The sequence below is a fragment of the Dioscorea cayenensis genome, chromosome 7 (genome assembly GCF_009730915.1).
Source record: "Dioscorea cayenensis subsp. rotundata cultivar TDr96_F1 chromosome 7, TDr96_F1_v2_PseudoChromosome.rev07_lg8_w22 25.fasta, whole genome shotgun sequence".
Taxonomy (NCBI): Eukaryota; Viridiplantae; Streptophyta; class Magnoliopsida; order Dioscoreales; family Dioscoreaceae; genus Dioscorea; species Dioscorea cayenensis.
This window is the reverse complement of record NC_052477.1, coordinates 881,700-903,490: the sequence shown is the minus strand read 5'-3', so window position 1 is coordinate 903,490 and position 21,791 is coordinate 881,700. Positions and strand designations below refer to the sequence as shown.

The window sequence follows — 21,791 nt, the reverse complement described above, 5'->3', positions numbered from 1 at the left end:
TTGCATATTTTATTCTTTTTCGTGTGCAACTACTAAAAGTACCTTGAGACTTGGGCATTTCAATCCAGTTTAGCTGAAGTTGAGGATGAGCCACAGTTCAATTTCTCTATTTATATACCTCAGCCAATTAATGGGGAACTGTGAAGCCCCATTGGTACCATCTGGGTTTGCGACAAGTGCCATCAGCCAAGTTGCCAAAGCTGAGGCATGCAGACATGCTGACATTTGTAGAACTTGCGGGAGAATGGGAAGCATAGCGAGCTGAAGAATCAAATAGCATATTAGAGTGAGCTTCTTGGCCCAAGAAGTTGAAAGCAAGCCTATCTTTGTCTCGGTCATCTGCTGTGAGTCGTCTTCTTCTTCTTCATTCCAAATATCTTCTACAACCCTTAATGACTGAGGGCTGGAAGAGACACCGAATAGCTTGCGGAGGGAAGCCGTTGAAACAGTTTTCATCAGCTGGTTGTTAATGAAAATTAATCACGCATGTGGTATTTGTGATGCATTATATTTCTCTATTTATAGATTTTGATTGAATTTTATTGAGTAGAAGGCTTTGTAATGTTAGTTATTATGCCGTGTCTTGTGATATAGGCTGAAGATATTATTAGGGAGACTCTAACATCTGCGATTTACTATTATTGATGCTTTCACATTGATCAGTCTCTATAATCCTGATTTCCATCTTTAAACCTCTGTGAAAACACTGCTTCCTGTTTGATGCTTATTGAATCTGGTTAAAACTTATCATTTACATTCCAATGATTTGGCAATAAATCCACTAATGCGCACTGTTTTACAGTTTCATTCAGTATTTGCAGCCATTGGTCAGTGGTGGGAATTGGCCACCACCTCGCTCTTGTTATTTTTGATATGATAGCTCAGCCATTATATTGTTTTTATGCCTTTCATTGTAACTGCAGCTATAATATAAAATTGGTTATCTTCACATTAGCTTAAATCTTTCATGATTTTATATTACTATTGTCAGTTTAAACTCAAATTTCAGTTAGCTTTCTGCTCATTGATTTCTAAAATCAATACTGCTGCTGTTTGCTTGGCCATCTCCATTTAAAAATACATGTGCAACTACCGCTGCTTTATTATGCCTTGAAATTACATCTCATAAACACATGATTTTTTATCTGAATATCATGGGCACTATAGCAACTAAGGCACAATATTATCTCAAACTGCTTTCCTGTTGATTTGTTAAAATATTATATCCTGATGCTTATGGTTATTGATCTCTTAAGATTCAACTCAAACTAATTTATTGTCAAAATTTTTACCATTGACAATGCTTTGATCATGAATGCCGTTTCTATAACTGTTTAGTAATCTCTATTTAGTTTGGTCTTTCCTGAACTCAACTAGACACTAGTATATAGCCTTTCAGCACTAAAAGGTTTCGTTTCAATTATAAAATCTTGCTTTTTGGTTGCCTGTTATCTTGACTAGTTGAATATTGTGATACTTGGAATCATGTTCATACAATCCATTGTAGAAGCGGGAGAATGTCTTCCCACCAAAACAATTTAAACACAGTAGAACAATATTGTCAAATGATTTTGATCAAATTCATATGTAGCATGACTTTACAAGGGTAGTTGTGAGCATTATCATGTATATAACTTTTGCAAAATCTAGGGAAAGTCCCAATCTGAAATTGTTGACACAGAGATGTATTCTTCAGAGGAACCCGTCTCTGATAATGCCTCCTCCTTAACATTCTGGTTGTCGATCTCGATGTAGAAGACATGAGAAATCTTGGACCAATCTTCACCATCCTTTTTGCATCTCTGCTTCAAATAACGGCAGTTTCTGATAACCAACATGAACAGGGAGGCTGGAAGGCCTTTCTCGGGTATGGATCGAATGGAGCCGCATTCTGTTATGCATACTTCTTCAAGAGAAGGTATGGTTGCAAGCTCACAAGGCAAAGATTGGAGTCTGCTGCATTGGTGTATGAATAGCCGTTTGAGGGAGACAAGGCAAGGAAGCCCCTCTTCCATCTCATTCGGAAAGTTCTCTAGTTCGTCACACTCCATTATTTTTAACTCCCGCAGATTGATGAGACTCTGTAGTAGCTCGCCATTGAGTATATGCAAGGAGCTCTCTTTAATCTCTAGATATTCAAGAAGCATTGGAGATTTATCTGAAGGCGATGAACAAGCAGCCAACCTCGGGCAGCTTGCAATCTTTAAGCGTTTGAGTGACACAAGAACTGGGAGTCCAAGCATTATTAACCATTCACAGTCCACAATTTGCAGTTCTTTGAGTGACTTAAAGTGTTGCAGAAGACCCCAAGGGAGTGATGTAAAGACAGGAAGGTGTTCACTAGGATGATCTTCGTCAACTGCTGGCTCACCTTTAATCACCATGGACCTCAGGGAATGCAGCCTTCCCATATCAATGAAGAATGAATCGCTGGTCAGAGCTGCACATCTAATGACTTTGAAATCAATTAGAGATGAAGGGAGAGTAGCACTACTGTTATCAACTGGCTTGTGCCTGAGTTTTGGGCAATTTTCAATACGTAAGGTCTTCAAAGACACAAGTGCAGAGAAACCGTGATCTGGCAAGTGAACAAGTTCAGTACAAGCTTGGATAACTAAGTTATGGAGAGCTTGGAGTTGGCCCTGGGATTGGTGTGCTAGCAGTCCCACTTGTAGAGTTGTCAATCTTTGACAGTCAGATATTTGCAGCGATGCAAGTGAAGAACTTGATGTTGAGCTTCTGCTTTCATGTAGTCTGGGAAGCGTCGGAAGCCTCACCATGTGCAGTCGCATTGCTTCTAGCGTTAGAGGTACTTCAATAAAGCTAGAGCATCTTCTCATGTCTATTATGCAAAGACAAGGAAAAAGCTGGTCATAATCTCTGTTATGCTGCAGATCAACAGGCTGCGTCTGGAGCAATCCATCCAATCTAAGTATCTTTAAGCCCTTGAACTGCCCAAGAAGTGAAAGATCCCATTTTCGACAATCAAGGATTTCTAAAGTTTCAAGGCTTGAAAGTGAACCATCTTCCAACCAAGTTGGAATCTTTGCTCCACAGTTGTTCCGAATAATGAGATCTTTTAGGTTTGCATGTGGTCTTAGACCTTCAAGAGCTGCAAGATTTGATTCTATAACACTTCCATCCCATGAGTAGTCCCAGGACCATTCTAGATTTAGCTTTTCAATGTGCTCTTTTTCATTCAACTTGGCCTCCAGGGCTTCATCCTTGGTGTGCACATTTTCAAGTTGAGAAATGGAAAGCTTCCCCCGGAGCTGTTTCATGTTCTTGAGCTCTTCTATCCTGTGCCCATCTTTATTTAGTACGGTGAATTTCTCCAGCTCTTGCAATGATGTGAGTTTTCCAATCTTATACATCTCATCACTTCCATTTACCTTCAAGTGCCGCAAATTAATCAAATTTGACATATTGCGAGGTAAGGACTGCAGAAAAGATGAAGAGATGCTCAGCTTCAAAGTTTGTAAATTGCGCAAGCTACACAGAACTTGCGGAACCGTGTCAACTGATGTCTTTGTAAGATCCAGGCATCTGAGCTGTTTCAAATTGCCAATTGAGTTTGGTAAGTTTTTCAATCCAATGTCACTCAAACACAGCACTCGGATGCATTTCAAGTTCATGAACAATGCATCATAATCAAAACTGGAATTCTTTGTTCTGTATAACAGTAGTGTCCGCAGGTTATACAGCATGCCCAAGTCCCGAACTTCAGCAATGGTATTCTTATCAGACTGAAGTGATAAATGACGCACATTCTTCTTCATATTCCTGGTTACAGGTGATAGGTAAAGTGATTCATATGCAGTGATGGACAAAGCTAAGTCACGAATTAATCCATGCATTATGTACTCTTCGGAGGTGTCTGAGGATTTTGGCCTTGTATAATCAACACTGAATTCCGTCCTTGAAAACATTAGTAGCTCATACTCGACAGACTTGTCTCCAAAGCCTGAGCTCTGAAAGAAGGACCTGTTCAAAAGATAATCGAAGTACTCATTCCCCAAATCCTCCATTTCTTTCCCTTGCTGAGGTTGAATAAGGCCCTGAGCAATCCACATATGTACCGTGCTTTGTTTGTCGAACTTGTGATCTCTAGGGAAAATAGAGCAGTATCCGAAACACTGCTTGATGTGAGGCGGCAAGTGTTGATAGCTTAACCACAAAGCAGCAGGGATGCCATACAAGTCTTCAGATTTATATTTCCAAACATCAGCATTCAAGATCATATTCCAGTCATTTAGATTGAAGTTCAAGCACAAGAGACAACCAATCATCCTGACAGCCAGAGGTAATCCTTTTAACTTCGCCACAATTTCCAACTCCCACTTCTTCAAGTTTCTCTGCTATTCTGGCATGCCTCCTGATCAAGCGATAATGCGCATTCTTTGAACAAAGACCAGGAATCTTCATGAGACAAACCTTGCAGATGATACAACAAGAATGGCAATCTCATCTTCTTAGCAATCTCTTCATTCTCAGTCGTGATAACAATCTTGCTTCCACTTAGTCCATCCTCCAATTTCTCCTGCAGTATCTCCCAGCCGAGTATTTCATTCCGGACATCATCAAGAATAAGCAGGTATCGCTTTCCCACTAATCTATTCTTCAGATTGTTAACAATTTCTTCCAGGGTGAAGCTATCTGGAAAAGGATATCCAGCAGCAGACTCCCCAATTGATCTTAACAGCCTCCCAGCATCATACATTTCAGATGCAGTGACCCACACTTTAAGCTGGAAATGGCTGGCAACTCTATGCTCATCAAAGACAATTCGTGCCAGTGTCGTCTTCCCGACACCTCCCCGGCCAACGATAGCAATGATGGAAAGGCCCGGATGTGAAGAAGATTCTTCAGATGTCAATAGCTGGATCATCTTCTCTGTATCTTCATCTGCTTTGGGATGGTATGATGTGATCTCTGTGTTTCCAGTCAACCTGCTTGATGGTAATTGAAGATCAAGCCTCTTTGGCTGCTTCTTCACTAATTTTTCCACTCTCGTTCGAATAGCTTTGATCATGCCTACCATCTTTTGAGCAGGGTGCTGTAAACTGGAAGTACATGAGAGGATGAGACAACTGGGTTGAACCATGACCTTCATATCATTGACTTCCGGATCTGTGAGAGCCAACCTCTCAAGAACGTCATCAGCATCATAAGCAGCTTCTTTGAGATCACGGAGCCAAGTTATGAGCACTTTGCTATTATTCAGCTTCTCCTCGGCAGCTTCAAGAACAGTTAGTTCAATTGCAAGAAATGCCTGCAAGAGATTCCCAAGCTCCTTCTTGACAGCCAATGAAAGCTCACTTGTAGCTACAGAAGTATGTAAACTTTTGCAGAGACCCTGGATGAAGGCTGAGACCACTGCTTGTCCTTCCCCCATGATCATAGCTTTGGTTCAACTCCAAGCTGAAACATGAGGAAGTTGACTGCGGCTGGTGGTCATCTTGGAAAAGGTCAACACGATCCTCCAAGAGGATGTTGCAAAGTCAGAGGCATCTTTTGATTCCACAAGACTAGAAAATTCACTGGTTGAAAGTAAAATAGTACATGTAACAGGATACAAATAGCATACATTAAAATTAAGTTGGTTGTTTAGGAGGGCAAACATATGTCAAAATGGAAAATACAGTCTGCACAATTGTGAGGCCAAGGAGAACAAATGCTGCTGCAAAAGAAATGATAGCCCAGGGATTGCTGAAATAATCACGAACCAACATTGCTCTCCATCTATGACCACTAGATGAGCTGAATTTTCTCACATCTTTGAACACTTCTGCTAGATAATGATTTTCATAGTCTAAATACCCACCCTTACATAACTGGTTGAAGAAGATAGCCACCTCATTGTCACTGCCCAATTTGCTTTCAATAATACCACAATCTCGAAGAACAGCAACATCCATTGGTGTGTTGATGAGGTTGTCCATGAGAGCAGCATAACTAGTGAAGTGGCTGCCTGAGTTGGGGTAGCATTGCTCAAAGGCTATGAGATTATGGAACAATGAGATAGTCATTGCTTGTATGGGAACACATGGAATCTCCATGATGCCATCTTCAAATTTCACATCCAAATAACACATATTCTGCATCTCTTGATTCATCTTCCTTTTTTTGAATATTATCCCTGCTTCTTGGAGCTCTGTGGCGCTGGGTATTGTTCTTGGGGCCCTTGAACTATCTCGCTTGCTTGGCAGAAGATAAGAATGACGCCGAAAGACAGCGAAGCAACAAAGGCAAATGGAGAGTGACCAAATAATTAGATCAATGATGAATCTCTTACACTTCCTCAGAAATTGCATCAAAATCTTCATGCACGAGAATGGTTGAGGCCCACCCAATGCGGGGTTCGGAGTAAGAGAAATTTGAAACAAATGAAGCAAGTGATGTATTTTGACATTGTTCACTGGCTCTGGCAATGTTTCTAGCCTCCCAAGAGTAACATAACTAAGAGCGAGCTCCTTTAAAGTGATGGGAGGCTCATTTTGGTTCTTCAAATCAAACAATGAGGCAACTGAGGAGTCAAATAAGGATTGTAGAATGAAGAAAGGAATTTGATTTTCAAGCAATAAGAGATCACTCCTCACAAGAGGCATCTTCCAGTTAGTATCCGAGAGTTGACCATGGTTCTCTTCAAAGAGAAACCTGACAAGAAACTCAACAATAAAACAACCATCAAGCAACAACATCTTGACAAAAGCATCAGGTTCCAGACAAAGCTTCTCTGAGTACATTTTCCGAGCTTGGGGAGCTTGAGCACGGACAACTCCCAGCAACTTCTCCAATGTGTTCTCCTGAACTCGACTAAGAAGTTTGTGCAGGTAGCACCATTTGATATCCTCCATTGGCAAGAGATGCTTCTTGTTTCTGTGGAAAGGACCAATGGAGATGATCTTGGGGTCGAAGGCAGCTCCTTCTTCTCCACGAATCGATGGGACTACTCGATAGATGGTGCATGGCTCTTCCACTTCACCTGTTTGGCTTCCGATAACCTGGAGCTTCTCCTTGATGGAATCCAACAATGGGTCCATCTCCAACACTATCTCCGCTGCCACCGCCATCTCTGGTTTCCTCAAACTATATCTCGTTCTTAGCCTAAATCCGTTGAAGAATCAAGACAATGAAAGCTAAGTTCTTGTCGTCAAAGTTAATGCTGCCTTCAGTTGTATGCCAACTTGCAGTTGATGCTGCTAGGTCCATTTCTAAAAAAGAAGAAGATGGACCACATGGATTAGAACATCTTTAATTAGTAATAATGGTCCTTTATAAAAGTAATGTGGTTTGTTCAATTTTTAATTTAAGAAGAATTAATTTCATCTTCAATTATTGCATTCAATTGTTGTACTTGTCCCCAGCTGCCCTGGCAGTGAAAGACCCAAAAATTTGTCTTCTTACTGGAACGTGAATCCAGGCTTACTTCTAGATCTCCCTCAAACCTTAAAGAGTAGAAGCCCCCACCAACGACATCGCAGCCCCATATGCAACAAGACCACATCTCGAGGACTCACTCCGTAAGATTAAACGTAGCATTATTTTTACGGAAAACATGTGCCTAAACTCAGCTTTGAACTACCTACTCTAGTGGTGTCAAACGGGCCGTGCCGGCCCTTAAAAAGTAGAAGCCCCACCAACGACACCGCAGCCCCATGTGCAACAAGACCACATCTCGAGGACTCACTCCATAAGATTAAACGTAGCCTTGTTTTTGCGGAAAACATGTGCCTAAACTCAACTTGAACCACCCACTCTAGTGGTGTCAAACGGGCCGTGCACGAGTTGGGTCGTGCTTGGCCCAAACACGGTGCTATAGATCGTGTCTCAGGGCTAGGCACTGCCCAAACCCCTGGGCCGTCTTTGGACTAAGGGTTTTGCAGCAAGTGGGCTAGGCGATCCGTGACCCTGTTCGAACTACGTGGCTAGCACGCCAAATACGAGTTTTTTTCTATTTTTTTAATTTTTTTGGTATATTTTTTGTTTTTTTAGTCAATAAGGCATTTAGTTCTATGTTTTTGAATTTTATGATATTTTTTTATATTTTTTTAGCAAATTTAGGGTATTTTTTATATTTTTAGGGTTCAAAATAAAAAATATAAATATAATATAACCGGGTCGGGCCACGTGCTGGGCCAACCTTGGTGGTTGGCGGGCCGTGCTGACCCGGCACGATTTCTAGACGGGCCATGCCGGCCCGAGCACGCATAGTGCGTGGGTCGTAGGGGCCCTGGCCGTGCCGGGCCGGGCCAGCCCGTTTGACATCACTAACCCACTCCAACCAGTGAACCAACTGCTTCCTCTCTGATGGCACCTCCTTAGCTAGTGTTGAACCGCATCATCCATCTCTTGGATGATCCCCTTTTCCTCCTCCAGTCCTCTTTATGTGTTCTTTCTATTGTTTTGTCTTTTTCCCAAGCTTCACTACTAGTGACCCGGGCTCTACTTTTTTTGTTGTGGCCTTTGTCTTTTTTATATCCTATCTCCCCCTTGTTTTTTTGCAATGCACTTATAGTTCATCCACTTTTCTTTAAAAATAAATTATTGCAAACTATGGACTTTATACCAGAACAGAGCATCTACCTTGTGTTCACAATAGACAATGGGTTTCCTCAGCACCTATTGGTCACAATGGACAACAGTTATAACTCACTATAGCACATACATTGGGCGTTCATTTCGGGGAAAGTGATCTGAAGTGGGGAAGTGAGGGAAGTGTCACTTCCCTGAAGTGGAGGGAGTGATATCACTTCTAGTACTTTTGGTGCTCATTTGTCATAATGTGATAATAGAACCGGAGAATTTAGGTGATGGGTGAAGTTCAATGAATTCAAAAATAACTTTAGAAGTAAAAAAAAAAGTGAGTTTTTATAAATTGACTCACTTCTCCCACTTCAGTAAAAAAATACTAAAGTGGGTTTAGTTTAAAATCTACTTCTATTGGAAGTGTGAGAAGTGTCACTTCCGTAACTTTCAACCAAAATAAACACCAGAAGTGGGGAAGTCAGACCACTTCCCCCCAAATAAACGCCCGCCGCTCGTAAAACATACATATATGAGTGTCTCATCTGTTTTTGAGAGTAATTCTTATTAGTATCAAAAGTCTAAAGTCCCATTAAAGATTAAAGTAAACAAGAGTATGCCTTTACCATCACTATTGGTTGTGATTTATATAAAGCAAGTGTACACTATCGTAAACAAGTAATATAATGATAAGAGAGTATCGTCCCACGAGGATTGAGTTTATTAATTACCAAAATCAATAACCCTAATTCTACTTTACTAATGAGATTGGAGAGATTTAATTTAGAAAATCTAATTCAAGGACTAGAGAAAGATAGTTAGATGAGAAGAAATCAATGTCAAGAGATTCTAGGGTTTCCGAGTTCACCTAGACTAATTCCACCTAGATAATCTAGTTTAATCAATCAATGTTTGTTTCTTATGTTGTCATCAAATTTTCCTAAATTGCATATTGATCTTTCTCAAGCATCAATAGCATATTCCACTAAATAAGTTAACTTCATCTCTGAGATAACTGTGAACCTATAGAACTCATTAAGCTCTAGAAATTTATAATGATGCATACGACCTCATAAATATCTCTATCTTATGATGATGGTACGATATTTCAACTAAGACCTAATTTAATTATCACCTCTCGGTCTCAAATCAAATTACTAATCATGCAATCACAAGTATTAAGCATAGATTAAAATATCCATCATAGTCTTGAAACAAGCATCAATTAAATTAAACAAAGATGAATCTAGGTTTTCTTAGTCTAGCTACATCATAGCCCTAGAAAAAGTATTTAGAACATAATAATTGCAAAGTTCGACATATAAATAAGGTTCATAATCAAATAAACAAAGAAAAAATAAAAACTAAAGCCTAGTCAATGAATCCGCGCCGAATCTTCACTCCCGGCCTCTTGATCTCCACAATTTCTCCTCTTTTCGTCTCAACCCTAGCCCCTTTTATAACATAAAAATCGGGGTAGAGCCTAGGAGCTATAGTTTCTATTTTGCAACTCTTGATGTTGTAGCACCTAAGCGCTGCATGCTAGCGCCTAGGCGCTATACAATCTGTTTTGCTTGTTCCCTCTTTGTTGAAACTTTGCTCTTCTTTCTCCAATTTTGTGCTTTTTACATGTTCTTCCTTCAAATCATTATCTTTCTTTCCTACAATTCAATAACAATAAGATTAAGAGTAAAATTGGTTCAAAATAATTCAAATTTAATTATTATGAGTTAAAGAAGGTTTATATATTGAATGTAAATTATACTCATCAATCACTCATGGCAATTATCAAATGGCATGCGAGTAGAACAGTCAAACACAAGGACAAAGACCAGAGAAAGATAATAGGGTGGCTGGAGAAATAAAGTCCAAAAATATCCTTCTATCAGATTTGAAACTGCTTGCCTTTGGTTCATGCTCTCCTAAGGTTCTTGAGCGCCTTCTCTCTTCTTCTTCGACTACTATCTTCGTCTCTCTCTCTCTCTCTCTCTCTCTCTCTCTCTCTCTCCCCGCCCCCTTTGGCATGGCAAGTGGGGGATAACCCTCTACTTCTCCTCGTTCTTGGGTGGAGATAGCTACTGCAGCCAAAAATCATCCTAACCCTTCCCCGCTAGTTGACGGTCCAGCCTTGAACAAACTGAAGGCCAACACTTTAGAGTTCATCCGCATTGATGGTGATGCCATAGCTAGAGCTCGCCTCCACTTCCAACACTCCCTATTTGGCAAGTTCTTTGGGAAACTACCCCAGTTTGACCAAGTCAAGATAGTTTTGCTTACCAGATGGAGCAATTTTGGTGTGATTCATATGTCTAATTTACCCAATGGATATCTTTTCTCTAGATTGAAACCTATGAAGTAATGCAAAAGCTCTTGTTCGAAGAACCCTAAGCTGTGAATGGAGTCATTTTGCAACTTGTGCCTTGGCAACCATACTTTGAGCAGGTGTTCTCAAAGTTATCCTCTGTTGTCACTTGGGTGCAACTACACAACCTCCCAGTGGAATTCTAGGATGAGGAAACTCTGGAAACTATTTCAGTGTCTTTGGGTCATTTACTTAGATTGATAATTTCAGCTTTCTTTGTCTAGATCCAAGTATGCTCGCATTTGTGTGGAGATTGACTTGGCCAAGACACTGACTAGATTGGAAACGATAAACATCGGGTGTTTGTAGTTATTCTTTATGGAAAACTTCCTACGTTTTGCTTTTTCTGTGGGATGGTCAGTCATGGGTCAAATTCCTGCAGCCATCGGAGATCGGAGAATCAGGGTTGTTCTTATCCACCCCCTTGTACTAATCCCAATGATCAATAAAGGATGGAGGTTAGGACGACCTTGGTCTCCCCGAACAATGGCCTAGAGGCAGGGATTGACCCTCAACCACCAGAATACAAAAGCTTGCCGAAACAGCATAAGGATAAGATGGAGACTGATTTTGGCCCCTGGATGATGGTTTCACGAAGAAGGGGCCGTGGTGGAGGTCATGATGGTGCCAGTGGTGGTGCCAAGAGACCAAGATCACATGCAACACATGCGATCTCAACTAATACTAGTAGTGATTTTCCTAATGCCACGTCTCTCCATGCTGCATCCGCTCGCTCACCACGTGGAGGCACTATATTCAAAGGTAGGGGCAACCACATTGGGAACAGACCCCAGCTTATGGATCCCATTATTGTTATGGCGCAGTGTGTTTATTGTGATGAGACCCTGTCCACTATCTAAGATATGGAAATCTCAACGGGCATGGATCCTTCTCCTTCCTTGTGTGATGGCGTCAGCTTTACGCCAGATCCTGGATCGAGTTCCAAGGCTGTGGTGAGTTCTAAGGACAAGTTGAAGAATCCCATCTAAGATCATGCTCCTCCCCTAGGCTTCGGATCTTTGATGGGCAGGAAGAGAGTTCAAATGCTGGAGCTTCTCTTACTTCCCATAAGCTAACAGTTGATCTAGTTGCTAGAGTTTTGAACCCCGCCCCTGCCTCCACCCCCCCTCCAACGCTAAAGAACTCTGATCCTATAATGAGTGGATCCGAAGGAAATGAGTCTGAGGAGGATGATTCTGAAGGAGATGTTAGTGAAATGTCATAATATGAAGAACTAGAAGAACCCGATGATTCCATAACCCTTGATCAGTATCAGACTGGGTTATGGAAAGAAGCTCTTGTTTGCAGAGTTCCTCAATCCTTGGTAACATCTCATAAAAAGGGGAGGCTAGATACTGGCAGCATTGACGCTTAGTGATTCTGTTTCTCTATTTTAGGGACTTTCTTTTCTGTGTCTTGCTTTTGTTTTTTATCTGTCTTCTTTGGAAATCTATGTTTCATGCTTTTTTTCCTCTCTTCTGGTTTATTATGTTTACTGAACTAACTGAGCTTGTGTGTTGGAATTGTAGAAAAGTATCGGCTAGGGATACTACCTCACATATCAAGTATATGATGAGGAAAAATCAACCCGATTGTCTTTTATTTGGTGGAGACTAGAGCTGATAATGATAGAATTAACGAATTTTGATCCAAACTCAAAAAGAAATGGGCTTGGGCTGCCATTTTGGCAGAAGGTTACTTTGGCGGGATTATTGTCTTGTGGCAAAATCATTTGGGCAAGGTGACTCCGATTGCTAAGACCAGGTATGCTTTGCATCTTGTTGTTACCACAGAGGAAGATGGGTCCTGGATCCTTACTATTGTTTACAATCCTTCTTGGATCTAAGATTAACGCTTTGTCTAGCAAGAATTGTAAGGTATGGCTAATTTAAACTTTTAATGGATTCTTATCGGAGATTTTAATGTTGTTGTTTCCTTAAATGAGTTCCAGGGTGGTTCTCACCACTATTATAATTGTAAAGCGCGCGTGTTTTCTGATTTCAATGCTTCTAATAATCTTTTGGACGTGAAGTTTACAGGTTCTATGTTTACTTGATGAAATAATCAATTAGGTATGGCTTGGAGGTGGGATCGCCAAGATCGTTGTTTGATTAATTCCTGTTGTTCTACCATACTTTATTCATATTTTGTTAAGCATCTTTCGCATGTCTTTTCGGATCATGCTCCTCTCCCTTAAGCTACAATCTAGCTTAATCTAGCAAATTGATGCATACAATCAACAAAATGCCTTCTTTAAGCAATGAAGAACACACAACAAGAAGAAAATCAACTTGCCCTAGCCAACTTCCCACCTTCTTGCAAGCCCTAGCTTAGGTTTACAAGAATAAAAAAGAAGAGCACAAACGTATATTCTCTTCTTCTTCTTCTTAGAGCTCTCAAGCTCAGATCCAAAGCTCTAGAACGTCTCCAAGCCTTTCCCCTTTGATGGATCTTGAAGATCTAGCCCGCAACCCTTTTCTCCTTTCTTTCCTCTCTCAAAAACTCTCCCGATTTCACTGTAGATCTAAGAGAGAAAGAAGAGTTAAGTAATCTTTCGTGTTACTATAGTACCCATACGGGTTCCATGCGGGTCGCATGTCGCTCGCATGACTTCGCCGAAAACTTAAGGGTCTCTTGCGTATGCTACAGTACTCTACTACAATAACTTAATTTAGACAATCTATTCCAATCCACATGAGGGCTCAAACAGCCAGCCAAAGCTACAGAATCAATTTTACCATCCACTGGGAAATCATTAATTCTTGAGCTCTCAAAGAAGAAAAAATTCATGTTTAACTAAGTAGGATTCCTAGCCTAAATCCATTGAAGAATAATAAAAAAAAAAAAAGTAAACTCTTGTTGTCAAGGTCAACGCCGCCTGTGTATTAAATTACCAACTTCTACTTGATGCTGGTCGGTCCATTGTAAAAATAAAGTCGTTTATCCAATTTTTTATTTAAAAAAATAATAATTTTGTGTTAAATTATTGCAGGTATTTAATTAATCTATGTCAACATTCAATTATTGCAAGCTATGAACATCAAAGTACAACACAGCAGCCACCTTGTGTTCACAGGACAGTGACACCTATTATGCTACTTGTCAAAAAAAAGTGGAAATAAATTTAGCATCACAGCGGACAGCAACTATAACTCACTGTAGCACACACGTTACCCGCTTGTTAAACACATTTATGAGTGTCTCATCTGTTTTGGGAGTTGTTCTTATCAGTATCAAAAGTCTATAGTCCTATTAAAGAAAGTAAAACTGAAGTATGCATCTACCATCACTCATGTCAAAGATAAGGGGATCCAAATCAATTAGCACATTCATCAAATTCATAAGAATTGAAAAGTAGAAGAAGCAAATTTTTTAACAGAAATCACAAACAGACAAGACTAAAAGATTTAATTAGGAGGGTGAACATATGCCAGTATGGAAAATACAGTCTGAACAATTGTGAGGCCAAGGAGCACAACTGCTGCTATAAAAGAGATAATTGCCCAGGGATTGCTGAAATAATCATGTACCAGCATTGCTCTCCATCTATGGCGATCAGATGAGCAGAAATTTCTCACATCCTTAAACACTTGCACTAGATAATGCTTTTCATACTCTAAGTACCCACCCTTGCATAATTGATTGAAGAAAATTGCCACATCCTTGTAACTCCCCAGTTTGCTCTCAATAATGCCACAGTCCTGGAGAACAGCAACGTCAATATGAGTGTTAATGAGGTTGTCCATGAAAATGGCATAACTAGTGAAGTGGCTTCCAGAACCCGGGCAGCATTGCTCAAAAGCTATGAGGTTGCGAAACTCTGATATTGTGGTTGCTTGTATACTGAGCTGGGGGATCTCCATAATGCTGTTTTCGAACTTCACATCCAAGTAACATATAGCATCCTCTCTTCTCTTGAACATGATACCCGCTTCTTGCAGCTCAGTGACACTGGGTATTGTTCTCGGTGCCCTCTGGCTTTTCTTCTTTACTGCCAGAGGTCTTGAACGCCGAAAGCAACAGAGGATCAGTGACAGTAAGCCAATGAACACATAAGAGATGAATCTTTTAAACATCATAAAAAGATAGAGTAAAAGAGCAAGGTAAGAGAATGGCTTTGGTTCTTTTGGCCCAGTATTGGGCATGAGAGATATATGGAACAGATGAAGCAAATGATGTATTTCAATATTTGGTGCGGTGTCCTTTCTTGCATTGGTGATGTAAATGAAAACTAGATCAGGCAGAGTTATCAGTGGCCTCTCATCCTTATTCTCTAAAGAGATCCCCGGGATGACAGTGGAGTCAAACAAGGCCTGAAGGATGAAGAAGGGGATTTGATTTTCCAGCAGGAGTAAATCACTCCTAATGAGAGGCAACTTTCCAGTTCTCATCAAAGATTTCTTCATTCTTTACCATCTTCGTGATAAGCTCAAGTATAAAACAACCATCAAGCACCAACATTTCAACAAAGGCATCAGGCTCAAGCTCAAGCTTTTCAGAGTATAGTTTCCGAGCTAAGGGCTCATGAGCACGGACTACTCTGAGCCACCTGGCCAGTTTATTGTCTTTGTGGCGATTAATGAGGCTGAGAAGGAACTGCCACTTGACATCCTCCATTGGCAATAGTTGATTGTTATTCCGATGGTATGGACCGATAGAAATGATCTTTGGATCATACGCAGCTCCGTCATCTTGTCGGACAGATGGAACTACTCTGTAGATGGTGCACTTTTCTTTCTTATCTGATGTTTGGCTTTCAAAGGACTTGAGCTTCTTCTCCATTACTGAAAGCAATTGATCCACCTCTACCACCATCTCGCCTGCATCTCTAACTCCTGCCATCTCTCCTTCTCTTTCACTGGCTGTTGCTGAAAGGTCAATGCCTTTAGCTTCTGCTGATTTGCCTAACCTTGCGCTGATTTGGGAGACTTATTTAAGAGGCAGTGGGTACTAGCTGTCTCCATGTACTATTAGTTTAGTGCTAGTGGATGTTGTTTTTGTGTTTGTTGTTGTTTGACTCTCTTTGATTTTTTCTGTCTTTCATGTTTTTATGTTTTTCGTACCTCTCTTCTATATTAATGCATTTAATTTATCTATTTTTAAAAATATTAATTTAGTGTTACCCTCTGTTTTAATGAGCCTTATCCTCTAAACTTCCATAGTAAGGGAAAAAAATTAATAAAAGGATGCTTTTAGACTTTTGTGCCCGGAGGAGGCCAACGAGATTATTTATTTATTTTTAAAAAGTACAAAAACCACAAATTAATTGTAAAATGAAAGATAAAGTGGAAAGTTGAAGACAGAACCTTACGTCACATTTGGTGTTCGTGGAGGTTGGAGGTGCGACCTTCTAGTATGGTCTTAACTGACCTTGTTGTTAAAACTTTACTGTGAAATATCTGGATTGCTCAGAATGATTGCATATTTAATTCTAACTGTCTGCCTGTGCATGCTTTGTACTTGAAGATTAATCATATGCTCCTTTCGTGGTTTGATGTTCTATAGGCAGTGTTAAAAGCAAAAACCGGAGGCACATGGGCTCAAATGCGTCGTAGCACGGATTTTCTTGGATCTAGTGGGAAATGATTGGGATGGCGGGAGGCCACGATATGTCCACGGGCTGACTCTCCTCGATGTTGTGAGCTCGAGGAGGCGTGTTGTTCCTCTGTTTTGTATTTTGAGTATCGATTACGTATCACTTCGTGATATCTCAGTATTTTTCTCTTTATCTTATCTCACTGTAGTTTGTCCAGTTTTTTCAGAAAAAAATAAATAAATAAAAAAATAATAAGCTTTTAATACTAGAAAGAATAGTAGTTCTACACTTGAGAAGACTTTTACAAAAGAAAGAACTAGTCCTTGGAGTAGCATCCATGAGAGGAATCGACCACTCCATTATAAGCTTTTATACTAGAAAGATAAGTAGTTCTACACCTAAGAAGACCTCTACAAAAGAAAGAACTAGTTCTTGGATTAGCATCCAAGAGAGGAATCGACCACTCCATTAAAAGTTTTAGTTTTTATTTTATTTTATTTTTTTGTTTTGTTTAGTTTTATGTGTTTTGGGAGCCAAAGAGCCCACTCGATTGAAGTTGCTCGTTTCTTTGGTTTGGAGATCATGGAAGAAGGTGGATCAGTGGTGTCAGCCTTCCTTTTAGGATTATGTGAGAGGTTACAAGCCACTGTTGCAACAAGTGAGCTTCCAACTACCATCAAGCAGGAACTCCAGAGATTGTTAAAGGGTTTGCTAGCAATTCAACGCTCCGTACTTGAAGCTGCTGAGGAGAAACCATACAAAAAAAGCAAGGCAGTTGGATCTTGGCTCTGTGAGCTCAAAGATGTTGCTCTTGATGCTGATCACTGCCTTGATTTATTGTCTCTCAATGATGTGAATGCAAGCATGGAAGTTCTAGTCCATCGTCATCGATGTCACATTCTCTGTTGTGCTGGTCTATCCAGCTCCGATAATCCTACTCAACAACTGCAACTCATGATCAAAGATATTCAGAGAAGAATACCAAGATTGGTGAAGAAACAACCTCACCATCTCTGTCACCAACCAAAAATCAAAGTTGGAAACACAAGACATGCAATGGCGGAAGCAGTAGCAGTGTTTGGAAGGGATGAGGATAAAGAGATGCTGATGCAACTTTTCGATGACAGAAGAATCTTCTCTCATTTCCATTGTTGGCAGAGGAGGTGTCGGTAAGACGACCCTTGCCCATGTTGTTTATTATGATCAGAATGTTGCTAGTCATTTTAAGCTTAGAATGTGGGTTACTGCATCTGAAATCTATGATACGGAGAGGCTTTTGAAGTCCATAGGAGTGTCTGCAGCTGGGTTTCCTTTGCGTGACAACCTTGAAATGGATCAAATACTTGATATATTGAAGGGTAGATTAGCAGAAAACAGATTCTTGCTTGTTCTTGATGATGTTCGCAATGAAAAACTTGACTGGGAGGAGCTGTGCAAGAACTTGGAGTATGGACTGAGTGGCAACAAGGTTATCATAACCACACAAATAGAAGAGTTTGTGAGCAAGAAGAGATTGCCATCATTCCTACATCATTTGAAGGGCCTGTCATCTGAAGACTCTTGGTCTTTTTTTAGAGAATCTTCATGTCTTAATCAGCTGTCATCCATTGAGAATGTAGCAGAGTTGGAAGAAGTTGGCATGGAGATTGTGACCAAGTTGGATGGGTTGCCACTTGCAATTAGGATGGTAGGATGTCTACTGCACTCAAACATTGAGCTTGATGAATGGAAGATGATCTTAAATGCTGATGTTTGGAAGTCTAACCCCAATGAATTATTATTGTATGGTATTCCTGCTGCCTTGTGGTTAAGTTATCAGTATCTGCCACCGCACATCAAGCAATGCCTCGCATACTGCTCTGTGTTCCCTAGAGATCATAAGTTCGACAAGGAAAGCTTAGTCCAAATGTGGGTGGCTCAGGGCCTTATTCAAGCTGTCCAAGGGACAAGAATGGAGGATTTAGGAAGTGAGTATTTTGACTATCTGTTGCAGATGTCCTTTTTGCAGAGATTGAGTTCTGGAGATAAATCTGATATGTATGAGCTGATATTTTATTCAAGAACTGAATTCAGTGTTGATTATGCTCAACCGAAGCCCTTGCACAGCTCTGAAGACAAGTACATTATGCATAGCTCGATTTATGACTTAGCTGTGTTCATTACTTTGAATGAATCCCTTTGCCTATCATCAGCCACGATGCCCTGCAATAGTAATAAGAAAAAAAGAAGAACAAGAACAAGAACAAGAAGAAGGTGCGGCATTTAACAATACAGGCTGACAACCTGGACATGGCTGAAATTTCTGATTCAAGCATGCTGGATAATGTACGCACACTTCTTTTTTATCGCACAACAATAAGTTCTAATTTTGATTATGATGTTTTGTTCTCAAAGTTGAAATGCATCAGAGTGTTATGTTTGAGTGACACAAGTTTAGAAGATTTGCACAAATCAATTGGCAATTTGAAACTACTCAGATATCTTGACCTTTCGAAGACATCTGTTGCTGCAGTACCAGAAGAGCTGTGTAGCCTGTCCAATTTGCAGACTTTGAAGCTGAGTGACGAACCTCCTTCTCTTCAAGAGATGCCCCGTTGCATATCAAATTTGATCAACTTAAGGCACCTGAAAGCAGACAACTGTGGAGAGATATATAAGCTCGGAAAGCTCACATCCCTACAGGAGTTGAAGGAGTTCATAGTCTCAAATGAAGATGGACACAAGATAGAAGAGCTAAAGTACCTGACACAACTCCATGGGGAACTTTGCATTTCTCAACTTAAGAATGTGCATAGCGAGGAAGAAGCCAAGGAAGCCAAATTGAGTGAGAAAGAGCATCTCATGAAGTTGGAGTTAAACTGGTCTTTGGATTACTTTTCATGGGATGGACATCCTGGACATCCTATAGAATCAAATGATGCAGTCATTGAAGGTCTTAAACCCCATATAAATCTCAAAGAGCTCACTATAAGGAGCAATGGTGGAACTAAGCTTCCAACCTGGTTGAAAGATGGATCACTCTCAAACCTAGAAACTTTAGAGATATTTGAGTGTCGAAATTGGGAACTTTTACTTATTGGGCAGCTAAAGATCTTAAAGACATTTCGAGTTGAGGGATTGCCTGTACTTCGGCATGTCGGTCTAAAGAATGAAGATGATGATGCCCAACTGTTTCCTTGTCTTCAAATACTAGACATGAGTAGATGCTCTAGCTTGATTGGAATAATCCCACTCCCTCTAACACTCGAAGCAATAAGGTTGAATATGGTGGGGCTGTTTACTCTTCCCATTTTGCAGCAAATCAAAAGTTCGACATCTTATTCATCACTTGCATCACTGCACATCTCTTCTTGTGAAAGATTGACCACACTGCAAGCGGGACTACTAGAACATCAATCACAGTGCTACTTGCAAGCTCTTCATAACTTAGTTATTCAAGACTGTGATGAGCTTGTTTATTTGCCAGAACATGGTTTCTCTGCTCTTATGTCATTGAAGACCTTGCGCATTGGAAATTGCCCAAAACTCAGATACAAGCCAAGTAAAAATGACAGTGCTACTCTTCCTTCATCTCTCATTGATTTCAAAGTCATTAAATCGGCAGCTCTGATCAATGATTTATTCTTCATGAGTATGACAAACCTTCATTCTCTAACATCGATGGTGATCAAAGGCATGCCAGACAGAGAGGAAGATCAACTTCCCAAACACCCTGTATTGACATCACTCCCCTGGGAACTGCTGCAACACTTGAAGTCACTAAAGCAGTTAGAAATTGTGGACTGTGAATGGTTAGTAAATCTTGGACTTCAAGCTCTTGTGTCGCTCAAATCTTTGAAGATCACTGGCTGCCTGAATTTGATTGCATGTTCATCATCCTCTGATAGTGCTCCAATGGTTCTTGAATTTTTGGAGATTGACAACAGCTCACTGAAGATGATGAGCTTAGAGCTGCTAAGCAGGCTCACCTCACTGCATGAACTGAAATTCATGAATTGCGAAGATCTAGTAATGTTTCCGAAAGAGATGGAGTGTTTAAATTGCCTCACTTCCCTCAAGCGGCTGTATATTCATAACTGCGATGAGCTTCTGTCTCTGCCTCATGACCTTGCACTCATTCCTTCACTTGAGGAGTTATTTATAACTGAATGCAGTAGTATTCAGTCCATGCCGGATATGGGTCTGCCGGCCTCCCTGATGATACTGGTTATCAAAGATTGCCGCCGTTTGAAGCAGAGATGCAAAAAGGAAGGTGAAGATTGGCCCAAGATCTCTCATATCTTCTACATTGAAGTTGATGGACGGAATGTTAAGGATGAGACATTATCTGAGACAGCTTCCGCTGATGAGTACCTTTCTGAATCTGCTCTATTAGATTGGGATGCCAGTTTCTAATTGTAAACTACACTTGTTAAATGTTCAAACTATGATTTCACTTTAAGTAAAAAAATAAAGAAAAGCATGATCAGAGTGTTATACTAAGGCCTGCATTGGTTCTAAGCTTTCACTTTTGTTTTTTTTTTTTTCATTGGTATGTCTTTTTTTTTTGTTCTTAGATTGATTTGGTCTTGTAGAAGCCATATGTCCACACCATATGCAGTAAAAAAATTCAAGCAGTGTTTTGCATACTTTTGTTGTTGTTGTTGTTGTTGTTTTTCTTTTTTTTGAAAATCTCTTTTCTCCAGAGGACAGCAGGACACATTCTCAGGCAATCACAGTATTGTGGATAACTACTTGAATGTCAGTATAAAGAAGATAGAAAACCTGAAGTTCATGGACACCAGTAAACAAACAAAACAAACAATTTGACACCACTGTTGTAAAATGGACATAATTGTCATACAGAATTGGTCCCTGTTTATCATCATATTCCATAATGCAAGAGGTTTGTAATTCAGAGCAAATGTCGCTGCTGGTTACTCGCCACACACCTCCGTCTGTGCATAAATTTGTCGATTATAGAATACGAGTACTAACAAAATAACAAAAAACATCATAATCTAAAAAAAATTTCTTTGAATATATTTTTGACCCCTGAGAAGCATGAGCAATGTCAATATTTTATTTATTATAATTGTCAATAATGATTTATATTTTTTATTTTTATTCTAAAAATTATTATTTAATAAAAATAATTTTAAAAAATTTATTATGAATTTTGTCTAGAGCCCCCATATTCACTCAGAATCGCCTCTGGCTTATAATAGATACTTATCTGTTGCCCTAGTAAACTCTGGAGATCAATCAGATCTCAACTATAATGCTCATTAGAAAACTGTTAAATAGACTCACCATGCATCTTGCAAGTGGGAACATTTAGTTAAGTACATTCATTTGGCATGGCTTGAAAACGTATGAACAATGGGC

The 21,791-nt window shown here is 40.0% G+C and overlaps 5 protein-coding genes across 5 annotated transcripts; 1 reads left to right on the top strand and 4 right to left on the bottom strand.

Moving 5' to 3' along the window:
* Nucleotides 1-6: 6 nt before the first annotated feature.
* Nucleotides 7-4,317, bottom strand: LOC120264740 (putative disease resistance protein RGA3). The gene has a single exon (XM_039272564.1). The coding sequence runs from the start codon at nt 4,287-4,289 to the stop codon at nt 1,647-1,649; it is 2,643 nt and encodes an 880-aa protein (XP_039128498.1). The 5' UTR covers nt 4,290-4,317; the 3' UTR covers nt 7-1,646.
* Nucleotides 4,318-4,345: 28 nt separating this feature from the next.
* LOC120264699 (disease resistance protein RGA2-like) lies at nt 4,346-5,395 on the bottom strand. Its single transcript, XM_039272520.1, has one exon. The coding sequence runs from the start codon at nt 5,393-5,395 to the stop codon at nt 4,346-4,348; it is 1,050 nt and encodes a 349-aa protein (XP_039128454.1).
* Nucleotides 5,396-5,563: 168 nt separating this feature from the next.
* On the bottom strand, nt 5,564-7,277 carry LOC120264741 (UPF0481 protein At3g47200-like). Its single transcript, XM_039272565.1, has one exon. It carries the CDS (start codon nt 7,071-7,073, stop codon nt 5,595-5,597), a length of 1,479 nt encoding a protein of 492 aa, XP_039128499.1. The 5' UTR covers nt 7,074-7,277; the 3' UTR covers nt 5,564-5,594.
* Nucleotides 7,278-14,226: 6,949 nt separating this feature from the next.
* On the bottom strand, nt 14,227-15,423 carry LOC120264557 (UPF0481 protein At3g47200-like). Its single transcript, XM_039272380.1, has one exon. It carries the CDS (start codon nt 15,292-15,294, stop codon nt 14,296-14,298), a length of 999 nt encoding a protein of 332 aa, XP_039128314.1. The 5' UTR covers nt 15,295-15,423; the 3' UTR covers nt 14,227-14,295.
* Nucleotides 15,424-16,791: 1,368 nt separating this feature from the next.
* LOC120264292 (putative disease resistance protein RGA3) lies at nt 16,792-20,990 on the top strand. Its single transcript, XM_039272092.1, is given in 2 exon segments — nt 16,792-18,684; nt 18,687-20,990. Coding segments are annotated over 2 exon segments (3,273 nt in total). The 5' UTR covers nt 16,792-17,544; the 3' UTR covers nt 20,820-20,990.
* The last annotated feature ends 801 nt before the right edge of the window (nt 20,991-21,791 follow it).